Raw genomic sequence first — 21,238 nt, 5'->3', positions numbered from 1 at the left:
TGGGCAGAGGGCGGGACAAAAAGTGACACGTTTCCATGGGGAAGCGGCGGCGTGTGGCCGCGCGAGCCGCGGAGGCGTGGCCTAAAGGGGAGAAGGGAGCGGGTCCGGGAGAAGCCCTTAAAGGGGCGGCGACCTCGCTACCTCGGAGGAGTCTGCGGAGTTGCAGGTGAGGCTGCGGGCAGGCGGGCGGGCGGGCTGCACGTGTGAATGACTGAATGAATGGCGCCCCCGGGAGAAACGGACTGCGATGGGCGGGGACAGTGAGGTTTCGGCAGGAATCCTGCCGCCCGGCTAAGAAGGGAGACCGTGGCGGGGAGGCGATGCTGGTCTCCGCCTTGGCTGGCAAAGGTAGGTCGGAAAACGGGCCAGGAAGCTGCCCAGCTGCCCTTCCAGACGGCTCTTCAACTCCTGGGAAGACCTGCCTGGCTCTTTTCAGGGAAGCCAGGAGCTCCCTTCTCACTGCCCTGCCTTGGCCAGGAGGCAGGTATTTCAGCCGGAAGGGAAGGGAAGGGAAGGGCTGGTGATGGAGCCTGCTTTCTTTGGCTTTTGGGAAACTCTCTGCATCCTGTATGTATCCCAAGAACAGTGTTTCTCCACCTTGGCGGCTTGAACAGGGGTGGACTCCAACTCCCAGAATTCCCCAGCGTACCTTAGCATAGCATGCTTATGCTAGGGAATTCTGGGAGTTGAAGTTCACTCATGTTCAAGCGGCCAAGGTGGAGAAACATTGCCCCTAGACCAGGGGTAGGCAACCTTAGCTCTTTTATGACTCGTGGACTTCCAACTCCCAGAATTCCTGCTGGCTCAGGAATTTTGGGAGTTGAAGTCCACGAGTTATAAAAGAGCCAAGGTTGCTTACCCCTGACCTAGAAGGATCGTCAGAAGAAGAAAATGCAGCATCTCTTGTAGGCAGGCAGAAAACACTGCCGGCTAGGTGAAGTTTGAGGATGTGCAATTTGCCTATTCAAACTTGTAAAAAGAATAGTTTGTTTTTAAAATCCCCGTCCAGTCAGTCCCAGTCCTCCCTCAGGTACTAATCCTGGTTAGATTTTCTGAGAGAAGCCAAGATCAGCTAAGTGTGAGGGTCACACTTCCCTATTTTTTATTTTTAGGGAAGGTTTCTTCCCAGTTGAAAGAGGGCTCTCCTTTCCTGCTTCATTCTGGGGCGGGGGGGGGGGNGGGGGGGGGGGGGAATTGAGCTGAGTTTATTGCTGCAAAGATATGGATTACAATAACAGCTCCACTCCTTTCACACAACTTGGGAGTGTCCAAGCAGACATCCAGGCAGGGCAGCGCTTAGGGTACAAAGCTGCTTCTGTCATTTTAGCTCTCCAAAGGATGACTGAGAATCTATCTCCATAGACAGGGTATCCAGTATTGGAGGAAGAGGACAGATAGTGATCCCAACAGTGATCAGTTTTTCTTTTGGAAGGACTGAACGGAAGCTGTTCTTTTACATAGGGAAAATGTAAAAAAGCTGATTGTCTTTTGAGAGATGCCTTGTATAGCTCCCATTGACCATTTGACCATTTCAGTATGGGGAGAGCCGAACAGGTTGAATTAGCAGAGTAGCACCTTTAGTTTGCATATCGTGGCACTCTGCTCTTGTTTGAAGGGATGTAATAGGATAGGATCCATTATGATTTACTTTTCTTAATAGAGATCTTACATTCCTGAAGAGCACCGCACAGCAAAAAGAACAATACAGCAATCTTTTGATTGGCAGAAGGCTGTCAAAAAAATGCAGTTGTATAACTCTGCAATAAAAGCAATCTACTGAAACAACTCGCTATAAAGCATAAAAAGAAAACAATGGGAAAGAGCAAGATTTAACTCTGTGCAATTAATTTGAAAAGCAGTGTGGCCCTGCCAGTTGTTTTGAGTGAAATCAGCTTTTCATTACTTGTCATTTAAAAGTAGAGGGGAGGGGATAACACAGCTGTATACAGTTGGCAGAAAGTTCCATATCCAGCTGCCCAAATTTCAGTTGCAGATAAGTATATCTTCCCCCCCCCCCCCAGTAAATATTGTATTCCCAACAAACTTCACATATTGTACATTGCTTTTGGTTGATGTGATTATGGCTACTATCTAAAAATAGACCAAAATTTATAAGGCTCACCAATGTGTTAAATCAGGAATGGGCAGTCTGCAGCACACAGGGAGATCACATCATTCCACCGTCCCCTTACTAAAATGAAAGACTAATGTTTAGTACAATTTATTTTAAATATCAGAGTGGGAGGCTCTGGAGGAAAATCGCTCCAGTTCCACTATTAATCTTCTCCCTAAACTTCTCCCCCCCCCCCAACGATGCAGCCAGAAACCAACTATTTTCTCAACACATTTATTTGAGAGTGTGGAGAAGCTGCTCTTCCCACCCTTAAAAACCTGAAAGATGGGGGGGGGGGACAGGCCTTCTTGGTTAGTAATTTCACCTGCAAATCTCCAGCCACTTTTGGGAGAAAGTTATAGCTTAGTTGTGGGGAAGTTAATCTTGTGTTAACCAAGTGAATCCTATGATGGTCTGAGCCACGGTTTGCACCCCTGTAAATAGCTATACTACCAACTTATAAGAGTGTGCAAAACATCCCGTCTCAAACTCTTGCATGTGAAATGTGGAAAGTCCTGTTTTCAACAAGAAGCTGTTTTTTTATGCCTGAAACTATTTCAGCTATGAAATGGTCTGCTTATTTATGTGGATTGGCTGGTTGATTCCGGGATAAAGAGGGAAACATTTCTTGCATACAATTGTTTAAAAAGAGCCACAGCAAAATGACAATCATACTTGATGTGCATAAAACTAAACATCGTAAGGAAAGAGGGCTTGGCAAGTGGGAGAAAATTCTTGATCCTCCAGACCAATTCCTGGTTGCAAATCCCTTGCAGTTGAGTTCATGCATCTTCCTAAGCAGAAGTGCCAGGATTGCTTTGGCTCTAAAGTCCCTTATGGGTTTCCCAGGATTGTTACATTATAGTGTGGTAAACTGGAGAAACGTTTTTAAACTGATGGAATAAGTAATATGCCCTCTATTTAACTTTACTATCAATGAAGTGCAATCAAATTTTATTTTGGACCTATCTTACTACTTTTTGAAGAACAGTTCTCAGCAGTGTTCAAACGGATGCTATAAATTTGTTCCCAAAAAAACCTGTATTCTTGTACTGGATGATAGTTATTTTAACTATGGTTTGTGAACAAGCACTGGCAGCTAGATTCACTATAATGCTTGCTTTAAATCTTGCTTTAAAAATAGACTAACTTGGTTCATCCGATACACTGGACTTGTTGTTAGTTGCGAAGTCGTGTCCGACCCATCGCGACCCCATGGACCCCAACGTTCCTCCAGGCCTTCCTGTCCTCTACCATCTTCTGGAGTCCATTTAAGCTCACGCCTACTGCTTCAGGGACTCCGTCCAGCCACCTCATTCTCTTTCATCCCCTTCTTCTATTGCCCTCAATCTTTCCCAGCATTAGGCCCTTCTCCAGTGAGTCCTTCCTTCTCATTAGATGGCCAAAGTACTTGAGTTTCAACTTCAGGATCTGGTCTTCTAAAGAGCAGGCGGGGTTGATCTCCTCTAGGACTGACCGGTTGGATCGCCTTGCAGTCCAGGAGACTCGCAGGAGTCTTCTCCAGCATCATAATTCAAAGGCCTCCATTCTTTGGCGCTCAGCCTTTCTTAGGGTCCAATTTTCACAGCCATATATTGCAACTGGGAAAACCATGGCCTAGACTATACGCACTTTGGTTGGCAGGGTGATGTCTCTGCTTTTTAGTATGCTGTCTCGATTTGCCATAGCTTTCCTCCTACAGGCGAGCAAATGTCCTTGTATGTGAATGAATATTTTTTTTTGCGCCAGGCTCCGGTTGGGCAAGTCTCAGCTTTGATGGATAAAACAAAGAAGTAACGTCATTCTGCCCCTTGGCTAAGGTTACCCTGTGTTCTGATTCCAGCAAACGGCCCAGGTGTGAACAAGGTATTGCCAACTTGGCAGTGCAATTGCATGTCTGATTGTGGATTGTTCTGCCCACGTGGATCCGGCTATGGAAAGCACGACCCAGCTCAGGTCTCTTCTCCCAGTGGTGGATATTTTGTCATCCCATTGCACCACTCATACCAAGTGTTCCGTTTCCTGGTTTTCAATACCTCTGAGTAAATAGTGAGTAATCACTACATCCTGAACCAGGTTGGCTTTTAGCCAAGTAAAAGATTGGCGAAAGGGAGGAAGAAAGTGAACTGAACTGCTGCAGATCCTTTTTTTTACCTCTTCTATACCTTACTGGCAGCATGGGAACCAAATAGCCAGGATTTTACATAGTTCTAATCGAATACATTTCATAAATAAATATCTGATAAGCATCACTAAACACTGAACATTAGACTCCCCCCCCACCCCCGCTAGCAAAAAGAGGTTTGGAGTACAGGCAAAGCTCCACTTGCTAAATATCTGCTAGGGAGACCAGTGTGGAAGGACGCAGAAACCAAACCAGGGAATTAAAATATTTTAAAAATGACAAGAAGGACAGAGCTGTTTGCAGAAGGATTAGATCTCTCTGGTTTCTCCTGGAAGACAAGATTTAATTGCCCTTCAGCAGAGGCAGCAGATCTAAAGCAAGTAAAATTTGAGTGACGGCGTGATTTTGGCCCAGCCTGAGTGTTGATGGGTGGAGGAGCAAGCAAGAGCCAGACAGATGGTTTTTTCCTCAGGAGAATAAAAAAGAAGGAAAACATTGCAACTGCTCATAGTGCTCTGAGCTTCCGTTTTGGCCAAGGTGGCAGTTCTCAACCTTGGCCATTCTAAAATGCCTGGAATTCAAGTGCTGCATGTTAGCTGGGGAATTCTGGGAGTTGAAGTCCACATGTCTTAAAGTAACCAAAGCTGAGAAATGCTGTACCACAGGAAGGGAATGGTATCCCGCCCTCCACCTCTTTCATCCTGCAGCAGTGGTGGGACTGAAATACCTGAACAACCAGCTCTCTTGTTGGATGCAGGCCTGGGCCTCCGAGGCCTAGAATGGACTTCCGGAAGTGGCATCCATGAACTTTCGGTGGGCCATTCTAGGCCTGGGAGGCCTCCTCCAGGCCTCTGAGGCCTAAAATGGACTTCCGGAAGTGGCATCCATGAACTTCCGGTGAGCCGTTCTAGGCCTGGAAGGCCTCCTCCAGGCCTCTGAGGCCTAGAATGGACTTCTGGAAGTGGCATCCATGAACTTTCGGTGGGCCATTCTAGGCCTGGGAGGCCTCCTCCAGGCCTCCGAGGCCTAGACTGGGCTTCTAGAAGCATTGTGTATTCAGCAGGTTCTCCAAACTCAACAAACTTTAGTTACTGGTTCTGCCGAACCGGTGCGAACCGTCTGAATCCCACCACTGTCCTGCAGTCGACCTGATTGAGCAGTTAAAAGTCAGCAAAACGGGCACTGGAGGGATGAGGCCTCAATCTGGTTGTACACGCAGAGAGACAGTTGTGCTTGGTGCCATTTTTTTGTACTGGAAGTTGTGCCAACCTTTCCGAGAAAGGATTGGCTTGTGCTGGAGGAAGAAAGGAGCTATGACACAGCATTGGGTGAAGATCATTCCTTCTCCTTGCAAGAGGAAAAAGTTGAGTCCTGGACAACGGCTTTTGGAGTTGAAGGAGCAAAGGTTAAGAGGGCGAGAAATTAACGAGAAATCAGGAGTTAAGAGAGGAGGAGTGGGAAAGCTAAGGAAGATCTTGAAAGCAAGAGTGAGGAATTGAGGCTGGATCCCAGAAACCCGTATATTTTACAGACAGGCAAACTAAGGTGCTAGGACAGTGGTGGTGAACCTATGGCATGGGTGCCAGAGGCGGCACTCAGAGCCCTCTCTATGGGCACATGCACCGTCGCCCCAGTCCTAGGCCTTCAGCTGGGTTTTATAAAACCTTTTCGCTTTAGGCCTCCGCCGCTGTGTGCAAAAAAAAAAAGGTTCAATCAATCAATCAATTTCAACTTCTCGCGGAAAAAAAAAGATCTTGCAAAGTTGGAATTGATTGATTGAACTTTTTAGTCCCACCCAGTCTGCCGTTACCACCGCAGCCACGCCCACCCAATTGTCAATGCCTACCCAATGGGCCACACCCAACCAATGGGCCACACCCACCCGGCACCCGACGATGCATAAGTGGGTTTTGGGTTGCAGTTTGGGCACTCTGTCTCTAAAAGGTTCGCCATCACTGTGCTAGGAAAAGCGAACCAGCCACATCTGGATGCTCAGATATATAGTTGAAGTTAAATCTGAGCCTGAACACAGGATCGAGCCTAAAACTTTGACCGGCGTGCAAACTGTGGGTGGAGTATTTCAGGATGAATGCTTTTCCTTGTGGCTGTGTGCACACAGACTCTCTTTTCATGGGCCTTTGGGGGGGGGCAATTCTGTCCAGGTGGCCCCCTCCCTCTTCTCAGCAGCTCTTCTGACTTCAGTCCTCCTCTTCCCAGCAAAGCCTCAACCTTGTGATTTTTCAGACTGAAGTGCATCTGTTCTAAAAAAATATTATTTTGCGGGACTGGAAAATAAATAGTAATAGACTTCTGGAACAGAAAGACAGAAGCTTTTCTGTGCAAAGAGAGTGGCTCTGTCCATGACCGCGCATGGAAGGGAGAAGAAACAGGCAAAGACATGGTTTTAGGGCAGTGGTGGCGAACCTATGGCACGGGTGCCAGAGGCGGCACTCAGAGGCCTCTCTGTTGGCATGTGCACCGTCGCCCCAGTCCTAGGCCTTCAGCTGGGTTTTATAAAACCTTTTCGCTTTAGGCCTCCACCGCCGTGTGCAAAAAAAAAAAAAAAAGGTTCAATCAGTCAATTTCAACTTCTCACGGGAAAAAAAAAGATCTTGCAAAGTTGGAATTGATTGATTGAACTTTTTAGTCCCACCCAATCTGCCATTACCACCACAGCCACACCCACCCAACTGGCCACACCCAGCCAATGGGCCACACCCACCCGGCACTCGACGATGCATAAGTAGGTTTTGGGTTACAGTTTGGGCACTCGGTCTCTAAAAGGTTCGCCATCACTGTTTTAGGGGAAAGAACTACAACAGTCCTGGGTTAAATGTTATTTTGACAAAGGGGTTTAAGAAGCTTCGTCTTTCTCCTGCCCCCCCTGTGATATTTAGCTAAATTGGACTTGGAGTTCTCAATCTAAATTCTGGAAAGTATTATTTTTTCTACCCCATAGCATTTAAATGATCTGGTGTCTGGCTCACGGGCGGTGGCAATTTCCTTCCCTGGCAATAAGGACACCAAGTGAAAAAAAAAACGGGCCAGAGATAGGTGGGAGGAAGAGTTCTCTAAATATTTCAGTTCCGTCTCCTTTTTTCTTATTTATCACAATCTCTTAACAAAACGTAACTTGGTTACTGAACCCATTTCCTGGGTCTGTAATCAAATGGGCTGGGTCCACAGAGGGTACTAAATTCAAAAAAAGACTTAGCAAGATTAATAAGCATGTTGTACAAATGTAGCCAGTAGGGCTGTAACTGGTTGCGTGGGATTGTGCAAATGCAAACACTACCAGTTTGTTATAGATGAGGTCTATAAAAGATGGTTAACATCTGACAAGCAGGACTTTTGTGGAAACTGACATTAATTAAACAACGATGGGGAATTCCATTTATGCTCAGGGGTTTGCTTACTTTTTGCATGGAACGTGGCACATCTGGGGAAATGAAATACCCATTAATGTCAGATAGATGACAAAGAGGGAAGGATTCTATTATAGAAAGCTTATTCTTGGACAGGTTATATTTACTTGCGTAAACCACATTTTTCTTTTCCAGTCAAGGTCAATATTGATTCTGCAAATTGAGGGTAAAAATGACTATAAGATACAGAGGCATGGAAAAGGAGGGTATTATATAAAGGGGGTTCCTTAGGCTGTTAAAAGCTTTCAGGAATATCAGTTCATCAGACTGATGCAAAATGCTTCAAATTTGATTTGGTAATTTCATAACAGCTTTGCACGGTGAAAGAATATATCAGTGGTGGCGAACCTATGGCACGTGTGCCAGAGGCGGCACGCGGAGCCCTCTCTGTGGGCACACGCCATCACCCCAGCACACGTGGTCTCTAAAGGTTCACCATCACTGGCCTAAGGCCAGCCAGCCTGGACCCGCCATTGGGGAGCCCACCATCCCACCCGCCAGAGACCCCCTGGATCTCCCCCAACCCTGCCCGGCTCCCACAGGTGTCCCTCCCCATAAGCAACATCAAGGTGGCCATGCCCACCCAATCTGCCATGACTACTGCAGCCACACCCATCCAGTGGCCACGCCTACCCAGTCTGCCAAGCCCACTGTAGCTGCGCCCGCCGAGTGGGCCACACCCACCCGGCGATACGTAAGTGGGTTTTGGGTTGCAGTTTGGGCACTCAGTCTCTAAAAGGTTTGCCATCACTGGAATATATATTTGACAAGAGGCCATTCAGAGCTTACTACACGTGTAATTCTCATTTCTGCAGAGCAATGGCCTTTGGTATCCCTGCTACTCAGGCTGCCCCATCCTTTTGCTTCCATGTAAATACTCCTTGCTCACCACTTAGCTTCTGAACTGTCTCCAGGCATCACCTCCATTTTTCCAGACTGCCTTGGTCCAGATTTTTACCTGTCCGTTTTTTCCCTTTGGCATAAGCAAGGATGAATTCTAGCCTAGGACCAACATTTGTGAATTCTGACAGAATGCTTCACACCTTTTAGTTTTGAGTGACTTCCCTCAGGAAGGTTTCTATTAGCACTGAATCTGACCAAGAAAATCTAGGCTGGAAACAAGGCATTGCCACTTCTACCCATTTTGGTGCCCTCTGGACTTCTTGAAGCCGCAATCCCCAGAATTCCAATCTAGAGATTTGGAATGTTCAGTCCCAAAACATCTGGAGTGTTCCAGGTTGGCCTAAATCAGACCTGGGCATTTTATGGGCCCTGGGCCACATCCAGCCCTTTGGCTGTCCCTATCCAGCCTGCATGGATTGCTTTTATTTTGAAGGAGACTGTTTCCCCCCCAGTTTATATATGTGCATGCGTGCTTGCCTATGTACCTTCATAGCCCTATTGGTTTGGCCCTCCATAACAGTCCTAGTTTCTTACGTGGCCTCTTGGGAAAATTAATTTCCCATCCTGATCTCCATAATGCACTTATTACTCCCAGAAAGAGACCCGTTTTTCTCTTCCTCCAAGGATTTTTCTGTTTCTTTTCAGAAGACCATGTCGGAAAAGATCCTCGTGACGGGTGGAGCTGGCTATATAGGGAGCCACTGCGTTCTGGAGCTGGTTGAGGCTGGCTATACCCCGGTAGTTATCGATAACTTCCACAATGCCATACGAGGTAAGGACTGTATCCAGGAGCTGGTTGACAGTAAGGTTTGCATCCAAAGCTGTCGTTTTCCATTAAGCAGGACTCCTTAAATTGACAGTGAAGTACCTGGTTTACAGGCAGACTGTTCAAACAATTGTTTGCTTGGACCAGTGGCCGAATTCAGGCCTTGCTCTGAGCCATGTTTATCATCATGACATACTTTACAGGTAATATGTTATCATAATCCATGGTATACAAATCGCAATGAGTAATTGTATAGAACGCACTAAACCAGAATCAAATAAGCCCCAGTGTGTAAGTTGCATCAGCCTTGCAAATTATGGCTGGGTCTATCAACTAAGATAACTGTGACTTAGCTGGAGTGGGGAGCCAACAGTGTTGCCTTCACCACTGACTCCCATAGGAAAGGATTATTTCACTTTCGCCTCAGGGTGGCACTGAAACATTGGCTAAACCAGGGGTAGGCAGCCGTGGCTCTTTTATGACTCGTGGACTTCAACTCCCAGAATTCCTGAGCCAGCCATGCTGAGGGGAAAGGGAGAGGTTTCCAAGCTGAGCCATGCTGGCTCAGGAATTCTGGGAGTTGAAGTCCACGAGTCATGAAGGGGCCAAAGTTTCCCCCATGCTGGCTCAGGAATTCTGGGAGTTGAAGTCCACAAGTCATGAAGGGGCCAAAGTTCCCCCATGCTGGCTGAGGAATTCTGGGAGTTGAAGTCCACGAGTCATGAAGGGGCCAAAGTTTCCCTCATGCTGGCTCAGGAATTCTGGGAGTTGAAGTCCACCAGTCATAAAAGAGCCAAGGTTGCCTACCCCTCAATGTCCTTTATTGATCCCTTAAAATACTGACAGAAAGGCCAGATCCTAGTCATGCTCTCATTTCCTACTCGGATAGCCACTGGGATGGAGGTAGAGGGAGTATGTATGATGGAATGACTAACACGCCTGGAAACAGGGAGAAGAGTGAAAGATATTAACGGAAGATAGAGGGCCATTACAGAAAAGTCGAGTTCAGGGGAGGAAAGTGAATGCAAGGAGGAGACTCCCCCTTAATTATGCTAGCTATACGTTGAGCTGGATAATTGCTCTGGAGGCTTTCAAGATTCTCTCCCAATGACCTGTGAGCACTGAAGATCCTTCAGAAATACAGAGGACTGCTTCTTGAGTTTGCTTTCCTCAAAGGCCTTGACAGTACCAGAGCATTTCTGAGCAAATGGCAGAGAGAGAGATCATACCTGGCTGTTTACAAGAGGGGGAGATGTTTGGCTTATGAAGCAGGAATGGTGGAGATTAGAATGTTTTCAGTCAAAAGCTAGGCCATCCATAAGGTCCAAAGGAGCATCCAGACTAAGGGCATGGGATGGTAAGCTTTCTGACTGGCATGAGGCCGAGTCCACCCAGCATTGCATCAAAACACTAATTCTCTCTACAGGAGAAAATATGGTCCCGGAGAGTATTCAGCGGGTGATGGAGATTGTGGGAAAGGAGATCCCATTCCAGGAACTGGATGTTCTTGACGAGAAGGGCCTTCAGGAGCTCTTCAAAAAGGTGTGACGACATTGCTAATCTTGATGGTTTAACTTTCCTTTGTCATTGTACCAATTATGACAACTGACTCAACTTCTGCTCTGCAAATAGTTTTTGCCTGCTGAGCAGCACCACGATTTGTGCCTAGGTAAAAGGCTCATCTGCTTTTTCCTATATGGTCATCCATTTTGGTTCTTCCCCCCATCAATCTTGGGAGAGATTTTTGTACTGCCCAAGGACATCCTGCAAAGTTTCCATAGTTTGATGGTGCATCAATGTTCTTGTGGCTGCATTGACTTCCAGTGTGGCTGGTTGTGCTGAGAAACTGCAAGGAAAAACTATAAGTGACTCAGTCCATACTTGTTGGGGGGAAATCTCTGCTCTCAGGCCATGGATGTTAAAGCGTTGGCAAGTAATCAGCCTATAAAAGACTGTATAAGTGATTTTTGCATTGTCAGCTCAGTTAAAAGGCATCTGAATCGGCCTTTTTCCAAAAAACGGGCAAAGACCTCAGTGTTTTTGTGCTCTGTGGATAGCTGTCAGAGTGGAATGGGCAGTCTGCATAATGTTGGTGGCCCTGGAGTCCAGAATTGTGTTTCTGAAATTCAGCAGTAAAATGAACACCTCGCATTTGTTGAATGTTTTCTTCCTTCTTCAGAATTCCTTTTTTTCCTTTGTGGGACTTTTAAAGATGGGAATAGGAGCAGAAAAACCAATGAGACACAAATACGTCCAAACTCCTGGAAAAACAACAGCCTCAGAGAATATTATGGGGTTATTTTGGTGAGCCTTTAGAGATGGAATGTAGTCACCACGTAGGCCATGTATTGAATAGTCATTCTGATCCAGGCTTCATATTTTTGCCTTCCCGGTTTAGAATACCTTAAAATAATTCAACTGAAAAATAGGCTTCTTTGATTTAGAAGTTAAATATCCTTGACTTGATGAAAAAAAAAACACAATGAAAGTTAATTTTGTTCTCAGTAAACAACAGCGACGTTATTGTGGTCCTTCTTCCATTTCCAGCATCACTTTTCTGCAGTGATACATTTTGCGGGTCTTAAAGCCGTTGGAGAGTCTGTTCAGATGCCACTGGAATATTACAAGGTGAATCTGACAGGAAGCATCCGGTTGCTGGAGGTGAGTTTCCATTGTGCAAGGTTATAATGAAAGTTTAACTATAGAGAGTCAGTAGAAGATGGTTCTGGGGTAGAAACTCTCATCCAATCACCAGCAAATGGCTCTAAGAGCACAAATCAGGAGAATTTATACTAGGACAGGGGTAGGCAACCTCGGCTCTTTTATGACTCATGGACTTCAACTCCCAGTACTATGACCTGTGATTGGTCATTTGCACTGATGTGCAGATCAGAACTTCTAGGGCTCAAATGCTGACAGGTCCGAGTCACTTGGCCAGAAGTTGAAACCCTGCAACTGTTAATGTGTTAAACAGCAGAAGCCTGCAAAGGTTTAGCAGAGCCCTGCCAAATTCTCCGAATTTGTTGGACTTCAGCTTCTATAGCCCCCAACTAGTACGTGGCTGAAGAATGTGGGAGATTGGTTCCAAGAGATTTAGAAGCTGTCCAGTTGGGGTCAACTGATTATGACCTTTTAAGGCCATCTTGGATGCTAACACAAGACCCCATACCAAAAACCCACGGCATAGAGTATCCTCTCATTAAGCACTGGGATGGCCACTAGTCAGTTGCACCAGTCTTCATCCAGAGCCATGCTGGCTTGGATTAAAACAAGGGCAAGGAATATTATCCCCGTTGTCAAGATTTATCTGCTCCCTCTGACCTGATTCAGAATCTAGCTTTCTCCAGCATGACGATGGAGAATCCACCAATGGGTTTTGCTTGTCTTCTGCCCGTATAGACTAAATCAGCCAAATTGCCATGCCCTTCTCCCTGGAGCAGGACCCCAGTCTCGACTTAGTCTCTAGCCCAAGAGGACACATTCATCTTGGCTCCAGGATCAGATCACTAGACCAGGTTGTATTTTTAAATTTCTTACCTTTTTTCTAGTAAGGGGGAAGTGGAAAACGAACAGCTGTTCGTTTGCCGTCCCAGCCAATCGTGCTGGGGCTAGAGCAAGCCTTGCAGCTGCGCTGCGATCAGCTGGGACGGCAAATGAACAGCCGTTTGTTTTCCATTTCCCCCTTACTAGAAAAAAGGTAAGAAATTTAAAAATACGACCTGGTCTAGTGATCTGATCCTGGAGCCAAGATGAATGTGTCCTCTCGGGCTAGAGACTAAGTCGAGACTGGGGTCCTGCTCCAGGGAGAGGGGTGTGGCAATTTGGCTGACTTAGTCTATACGGGCAGCAGAAGACAAGCAAAACCCATTGGTGGATTCTCCACTCGTCATGCTGACAAAAGGCGTTCAGGTAAGACAATGCCCCTATCCTCCTTTTTTGCCTCTCAGACCATGAAAGCCCACGGAGTCAGGAACATAGTCTTCAGCAGTTCAGCCACAGTCTATGGAGACCCTGTTTACCTCCCTCTTGACGAGAAGCACCCAGTCGGCAGCTGCACCAACCCCTACGGCAAATCCAAGTATTTCATTGAGGAGATGATCCAAGATTTGTGCAAGGCGGAACCAGTAAGAGAGCAACACTGCACTTTGAGTCCCGTGTAGGCTGCTGTGTCCCACCGGATTTACTTGGTGTGTTCTTTTTTGTCCTAGGAGTGGAACGCTGTTCTCTTGCGATATTTTAACCCTATTGGAGCTCACAAGTCCGGAAAAATTGGAGAAGACCCCCAGGGCATCCCAAACAATCTGATGCCTTATGTTGCCCAGGTACACAGATCTTAAAAAGAGTTTGTGCTACTCTATCAGTTTACTTTTTCATTTTATTTCATTTTTTTCCATCTTCTGCCTGTTCCAGGTGGCTGTGGGGCGCAGAGAGCATCTGAAAGTCTTTGGGAATGATTATGACACAGTGGATGGGACAGGTGTGTGGGGCTCAGAATCATCCAAACTTTAAAATAAAGACACACACACCCCTTCAAAAAAAAAAAAGGCTGAGTGGAGAAGCTCAGTGAAAAAAGCAAGAGTCACAATTCGGAACGTTCCCTCAAGGAAGATGCGAATATATTGTCCACCATTCTTTTGAAACCAGGACTTTCTTGCTATCTTAAACCAGGGCTATGCACCTTTGGGAAGACATAATCATAATAGCCCAAAGCTCAGTATTCCGTTATCACCTTCTGAGACATTCCAGGATTTTATGCCAGAAGTCTCTTTCAGACTTGACAGCCTCATAAAATTTCAAGCGCTTTATAAATGTATTTGGAAGTGGGAGGTTGTGAGTACCATTGATGGCAACATTTTACTAACTTAAGTCCTAAAACTGTTTCCTGGTAGAATTACTTGACTGCTAAACTACTGGTTAAAGGGGCAATGAAGGTGTACATGGGCTAAATTAAAATGGAACTATATATGATCACCTCCTGGGTCTCAAATACTAATTTTCTTTGCTGGGAGCTGAGATTTATTAGAGAGCTCCTCCTGGCCTCAAGAAATAGGCAGTTCTGGTTGAGCAGGTTTCCTAAATGGCTTGGGAAAGAGCGACTATTAACGCAATCCCTGGCCTAATGTGCAAAATTTGTCATCTGTAATATGTATTGTGAATGTATTTGCCCAAGAGAATGCATGCCTAAAAATGAGGAAATACACGCGCATTAGCTGGGTGAGCAGAACATTGACCGATTGTTCTCTGATAGGCATTCGGGATTATATCCATGTAACTGATCTGGCAAAGGGCCATATTGCAGCCTTGCAGAAGCTCAAGGAGAACTGTGGATGCAAGGTAAGGATGTTCATTATACAAGTCTCCACCCTCTTGAGAAGGAAAATGCCCTGCTAAGGTCAAAGGGTGTCTTCATAATCCTTATTTTTTCTTATTTCATTTCTGAATGATCTTACTGTGCAGGAGACCAAACTCAATAGCTTTAAATCAGATGCACCCTCTGCATCCACCCGCTAGACCCATACTGAAAACAAGTTGGGGTATCCATCCCCTCCAATCTTCTCATATTTAAGCTCTCCTTTGCTTCCCACAGCAAAGGAGGAGCATAGAAGAATATAATGATGAGCAAAAAAATATATATGCATTTTTACAGATTTACAACCTTGGGACTGGTATTGGCTACTCGGTCTTGCAGATGGTCAAAGCCATGGAGAAGGCATCTGGGAGACAGGTAGGCTGAAGATGAGATGCAGGGGCCGGCAGCCAATATGCGGGTCTCCTACACCAAGACTTAAAAGTGCCTGGGACCTACACCTTGAGATCTTATTGTGAAGCTGTCCACTTTCTCAGACTCTTGGCGCTTTCAGCAGAAATCCACCATCTGCTCTGCTAGTTTTTATGATCAGCCTGGGACCTAACCAGTCTCTCACTTGGCATCTTAGCAACTTGTATCCAACTCATTCCCCAGAAATATAAAGACAGGCTGTTTGTTTGTTTTAGATAAACTACAAGATCGTTGAACGTCGAGAAGGGGACGTAGCCTCTTGTTATGCAAATCCTGGTTTAGCTGAGCGGGAGCTGGGTTGGAAAGCTATCTTTGGCCTGGACAAAATGTGTAAGTAGAAACTTTCTGCTTGCTGCTCATCTTTCAAGGAACATTTTGCTTCCCCCTCCTACTGGAGAACGAAATCAACCTCTATCCTTCCCAGTACATTTTGATACCTACCTAAAAGCAAGCTGCTGCTTCTTCTTCTTGTGCCATATCCGTTATCGGACGTTGGCGATCATGTTGGCAATCCTGTTTTTATTAGCAGCCTCACGAAAAAGTGCTGCTAAGTTTTGTCCAAACCAATCCCTTAGATTTTGAAGCCACGATGTTCTTCTTCTGCCTGGGACCTCATTTGCCTTCCATCTTTCCCTGGAGGATTAAATGGACTATGCCGTATTTTTCTGGGTGTCGCATCACATGTCCAAAATATTCTAATATTTTTTAATTGTTTTGATGATTTCCCTTGGCTTTCCCAGGCGGCTTATCACCTCCTCATGTCTGATCTTGCCGGACCCTTATTATTCCTCTCTCTACTCTCCTTCCTCTCCCTCTTGTTTTCAGGTGAGGACTTATGGCGGTGGCAGTCACAGAATCCCATCGGTTTCAGCAAGAACTAGGAGATGGAAGATGCTGCTTGTTCTACTCACGTACAACCACTGGCACACTGGTCCAGGGCTGACTAGTTTTGAAAAAGGAAGCTGGTCCATGCTTCTTTCCTTTTTGGAACCGACTCATCACACCAGATGAGGATGCCATTGCCCTCTTTAAGTTGCCTCTTCTCTTCTCCTCATCCTATCTCTCTGCCAGAAAGAAACTCAAGGAGTCTTTTTTACTGACTGAGGGGACGTGTTTTTTTACTGAATTAGGAGCAGCGGGACACCTAGCTGCATGTCACAGGAGGACAAAATCCAAACGTTTCTCTATAGCCTGGTTGGCTTTGGGGGGGGGGATTTAATCCACAACTCTTTGGTTTCAAGAGACGAGAGCTGTTTAGGGTTAAGAGAGCAAGATTTCAGAGACCTGGTTCTTTCATTTGAGTGGAAGAGCCAAGATACAGAAATGGTTAAAAAAAAAAAAAACTAAGCCTGACGGTGGTGAAGTTGGTTTTGTCATTATCTCCACTCCTTTTTCTAAAGTATAAAAACCGTACGCTCATTATTTTGAGCAAAATAATAGAAATGGAAGTATCTCTTTAAGCTGTAAATTTTAACATTGCTCAGACGACAGTCCAAAAGCTGTTGGGCTGGTTGGTCTTTAAAACAGACATCACAGATTCTTAGTGAACCTTTTAAGTTCTTCTGGATAGTGATACAGCTAAAGGCACTACATGCAGTGATATGTCTAATATCTTGAAAAGAGATGCTTTAAGATACTACATTGATAGTACATTGGGAAAAAAAACTGAAGAGCATAATGGTCTGCCAGCAAGGTAGCTAGACAGTATAGTCCTTGTCATGACGATCATGGAGCCTCTCATTGTAGTCATAATTCGTGACAGCCATAAAGCATCAATTTTACTACTTTTTTGTGGTTCGCCAATGGTTCACTATGGGCACGGTTTTGCTGAAAGCCATCAGGTCGTGTGACCTAGGGATGTTGCAGGTGGCCATAAATGTGGCCCGGTTGCCAAGCATCTGAAGAACAGTCACATGATTAGAAATTGAGGGGAGGGAATAGACCTGACCATCATAGCTTCAAATCCAGGTCGGAAGTGCCTTCCCCGCAGTAGGTCCGTCATAACTTCAAACTGTCACTAAGTGACCAGTCGTGAGCGGAGGACTACTTATAAAAGAAGATGCTCTGCATGATCAAGGGACTCAAATGATTAGATACTGTGACTGTTGGTGCAGAATTTAAACTGAATTCAGATTCTTCTGCCAACAGCATCAGCCAGGTCCTTATAACAAAGCTGGTGAAAAATCAAAGCTCTTGAAATACAATATATCTTGAGTTTAGCATTTCAGTTAAGGTTCAAAGGCCTATCAAACTAGACAAGGCAGTGGCAGCTATGAAAGTTTGACACAGCATCTCCAAAATAACTTTTAGCAGAGAGCAGAGAGGGAGAGACTGCTTGTAAGAGGTGGAGAGTGGTGGGCTACAAGACCATTCCAGTACTCGTTGCTGTGAAAGTATCTGCTCATGTTGCAAATATAAGACTTCAGACGGGTGTGCTCTTTAAAACAATTACAGTAGAATTGCTTTTGCCCACTTCCATTTTATGATGTAGGGACAATGTGCTTCTACTGCAAATCACTACCTCTTTCCTTGGCTGTATAAATGACTTCATTATGCAGGTTGAAGCTATTTACAGGTTTGTTTTGATACGTTGAAAATGATCTAAATCAGTCTCCCATCTTGTGTCCAATGGAAGCCACTATTTTAGGCTCTGAATCAATGCCCATCTCTTTACAAACAGCATTTAGTGCAGCCTAAGGAATCTTGCTCTGTCTGGTTACCATTTTTTGTTTAGCTTCTTATGCCAATTTGAGTTTGCAGTGTAAGGACAAATTTTATTTTAATTTTCATACCGCAAACAACTTGGTCAAAATCATGTTACGATAAATCATGATTATCCACTAAGGAAGTGACTAGATTTCCTTCACAGTTTTTCCCCACCCATTCTTGCATATCCAATGAAATTCCAGTCTTTGTGTTAACCCAAAAGAACAAATGACAAACATTTGTGGAATTTGCAAGGGCAAGATGGAACAACTCTATCTGCTTGGCCATAAATTATCTTTTTTTTTTTTTTTGCATTCCTGCGCCATTCCTCCATTAAAAGCTACTTTGATTTTTTATTATTAGCAAGTATGGACCTGTTCTTTCTTCTTTTTAACCTTTATGGTTATGTCTTCTGCCTTTCAGATTATTATGCACAATCTAGGACTTCTGCCCACTCCCTGGTCAGTAATTCACAAGTGACTTTTGAAATCACACTGGTTTTCCCCTAATGTTAGCCTTGTGAGAATAAGAACAACTTTCAAGAACAACTCTTGAAAGAAATTTAAATAGCTTTCAAGGCTCAGAACATTGACGTTATATGATTAATATTAATGTGCACATAAATTAAAAAAAAACCTTTCTGGATGCTTCAAGAGTAGGAATGGACAATCTTTTTGGAGCCATGAGAGTTTCACTTAAAAATAAAATTAAAAAACGGTTTCAAGAGCTTTAAGATGGTGATGTGATATTCTTGGAAAAGGGGGGGTTCTATTTTTTTTAAAAAAAAAACTAGTTGTGTTTTACTAAAGCAAGCACGTTATTTATTCAACAGCCTCCCCATCCCCACATCTGTTTTGCTGGAACAGCTCTTAGAATTGCTCTATCTCAGGCCAGAGAGGATGGATTTTGATGAACTGTGCACCAAGCCTATGTTCTGTCTCTGTTAGGAAGCACAACAGCAAGAATCCAAAATGCCATGAACAATTCCCCACCCCAAAGGCAGACTTATAGATTTGCATTAAAATGCTTTTAAGGGAATCTTTATCAAAAAAAATGTCTAGCCACTCAACCCATTACACTACAACTGACACAAGTTATGAAAAGAATAACATTGCCAAATATCAAAAAACATCTCAGAAACAACCAACAGACTATTACAATCATAACACACACAAATCAACCAAAAGCTCTCCAAAACCTCTTAACTAAACCAAAAGACCCATCAACAACTTGTCTGAGACAGAGAAGTATAAGATTAGCAGAGCACATTCATGAACGTCGACGAGTAATCAGATGACACAGTGAAATCTTAATCTCACAACACAAGGATAGATCATAGTTTCAACTAGGAAACGAGCATTCTAGATCAAGCCGAATCTAAAAATGCTAGAGAATTCCTAGAAGCTTAGCATTCAGATAAATCGGCCATCAATAGACACATGCAGATAAACCACATTTACACACCATTCAAACGAAACAATAAAAAGCTAAGAAGGAAACAAAAAGATCAGAACACATCCTCTCCAGCAGCCCATGCCCAGATAAACAGGGATCAACACCAGACAGACAATCAAGCAGAAAACTATACATTAATCAAGGAACAGCCAAGTAGAAAAACCAGACATCCACCAACTGGCAAGGCAAGCTATTGTATATCAAGAGGGAGTCGACCTCACACTCACTAGAACTGATGGAGTTACTTAGTCAGGTAATTAAACATCTGCAAGCAAACAACCATCAGGAACTCTACAGTTCAACCCTGAGCTATTCTACTAAGACAGTGGTTCCCAAACTTTTCTATACCCCGCACCCCTAGAATGCTTCTGATATATTCTCGCACCTCTTACAAAAGTTCAAAATAACGACAACGAATTACGTGTATATACTATAATTTTGAAAACCCAAGTTTTCGCACCCCTTGGAATATCACGCTCGCACCCCCAGGAGGTGTGAGCACCCCTGGTTGGGAACCCCTGTATTAAGACTTTTCAGATAGTGACTGAGTGGTAAAAGAAGCATTTCGGTAGAGATTTTAAGAGATCCTACAGTAAATAGGCTATGAAAAGTCTTGTAACAAAAAAGGTAGCAACAGGTTCATTTGCTGTAAGTTATTCATTAGCCTTCTTCAAAGGAAGCCAAAGCTGCGCTAAGGTTGCCTGCTCCTCCCCAAACTAAGCTTCCTGAAAATCTGAACCAGATATAAGAAACGCAGGGGAAAAGCTAACAGGCAATTTGATAGCAATACTCCAGAGGAATACCTAGGGGAGAAAAGTGACATCAAGAATAAATGCCTTGAGTATTATTGCTCTAATAAATTACTTACTTTTGAGGTGGTAATATGAATTGGTTGTCGATTGCAGTGGCACATAGATAAGTAACGAATTTGCAGTATTCATTGGCTGCACTCATGCAAGATGTTTGGTTGTGGGTTTAATAAAGTATAACGGCTGAAATTGGTTTATAAAGGGGGTCTGGCTGGATTCCCACAATGTCTTTTACTGTACACGACATTGAAAATTAGTGCGTTAGGTGATCAGGCTCAAATTATGCTTCTTTGAACACATGATTTGAAGACCCATCTCTCTGGAGAAAACTCTTGATATTGGGAAAGGTAGAAGCTAAAACATATAAGGAACAGTTGCTGGAATTGGGTATGTCTAGTTTAACGAAGAGAAGGACGAGGGGGGACATGATAGCAGTGTTCCAATATCTCAGGGGCTGCCCCAAAGAAGAGGGAGTCAAGCTATTCTCCAAAGCGCCTGAAGGCAGGACAAGAAGCAACGGATGGAAACTAAGCAAGGAGAGAAGCAACCTAGAACTTTCCTGACAGAAAAATTAACCAGTGGAACAACCTGCCTCTAGAAGCAGTGAATGCTCCAACACTGAACGTTTTTAAGAAGAAAATTGGACAGCCATTTGTCCGAAATGGTATAGGGTTTCCTGCCTGAGCAGGAGGTTGAACTAGATGACCTCCAAGATCCCTTCCAACTTTATCATCATCATCATCATCATCATCATCATTATTATTATTATTATTAGTCTTTCTGATCAATCTTTAGGCTTTAAAGTCCTGAAGGACCCCATTAAGGGCAGATCATCATGAAGAACATCTGTCTATGTGGTTGCTAAGAGATGATAGCAACTGGACGGCATGTAATCCATCAAAATCACTATTAAGTGATCTATAGCTCTCTTAAAAAATAAACGGGAGGGGAAGAAGAAATCAAAGCCTGTTCAAAACTATTTTAGAGCTGCCTGTGTCAGTGACAAACCTCAAGCTCTTGTGCTGATGGAAGGCCTGGCTTAGTTGCTATGCAAACAGACACATTCATGTGGTGAAACAACTCCGCTGACTGGTGGGTGGGATGGCCTTGAGTCTGCCTGGCAGGATTTGCAGAACCTGAAGAGATGCTCTCAAGAG

At 44.5% G+C, this 21,238-nt stretch overlaps 1 protein-coding gene across 3 annotated transcripts; it reads left to right on the top strand.

The window, feature by feature from the left end:
- The first annotated feature begins 120 nt into the window (after window positions 1-120).
- Window positions 121-18,171, top strand: GALE (UDP-galactose-4-epimerase). Of its 3 annotated transcripts, none has more exons than XM_015819649.1 (11): window positions 121-166; window positions 9,212-9,338; window positions 10,759-10,874; window positions 11,880-11,993; window positions 13,280-13,456; window positions 13,541-13,654; window positions 13,743-13,809; window positions 14,581-14,666; window positions 14,980-15,057; window positions 15,327-15,441; window positions 15,937-18,171. In XM_015819649.1, the coding sequence occupies exons 2-11, from the start codon at window positions 9,218-9,220 to the stop codon at window positions 15,990-15,992; spliced, it is 1,044 nt and encodes a 347-aa protein (XP_015675135.1). In that variant the 5' UTR covers window positions 121-166; window positions 9,212-9,217; the 3' UTR covers window positions 15,993-18,171. The 3 variants fall into 3 exon arrangements, with proteins under 3 accessions (XP_015675135.1, XP_029140642.1, XP_015675136.1); XM_029284809.1 differs by lacking the exon at window positions 121-166 and adding an exon at window positions 211-348; XM_015819650.1 differs by lacking the exon at window positions 121-166 and adding an exon at window positions 3,863-3,979.
- The last annotated feature ends 3,067 nt before the right edge of the window (window positions 18,172-21,238 follow it).

This window comes from Protobothrops mucrosquamatus, unplaced genomic scaffold (genome assembly GCF_001527695.2).
Source record: "Protobothrops mucrosquamatus isolate PMUCROS unplaced genomic scaffold, P.Mucros_1.0 scaffold963, whole genome shotgun sequence".
In the NCBI taxonomy this organism is placed as follows: domain Eukaryota; kingdom Metazoa; phylum Chordata; class Lepidosauria; order Squamata; family Viperidae; genus Protobothrops; species Protobothrops mucrosquamatus.
Note: the sequence above shows the minus strand (reverse complement) of the source record. Positions and strands in the feature narration are given on the sequence as shown.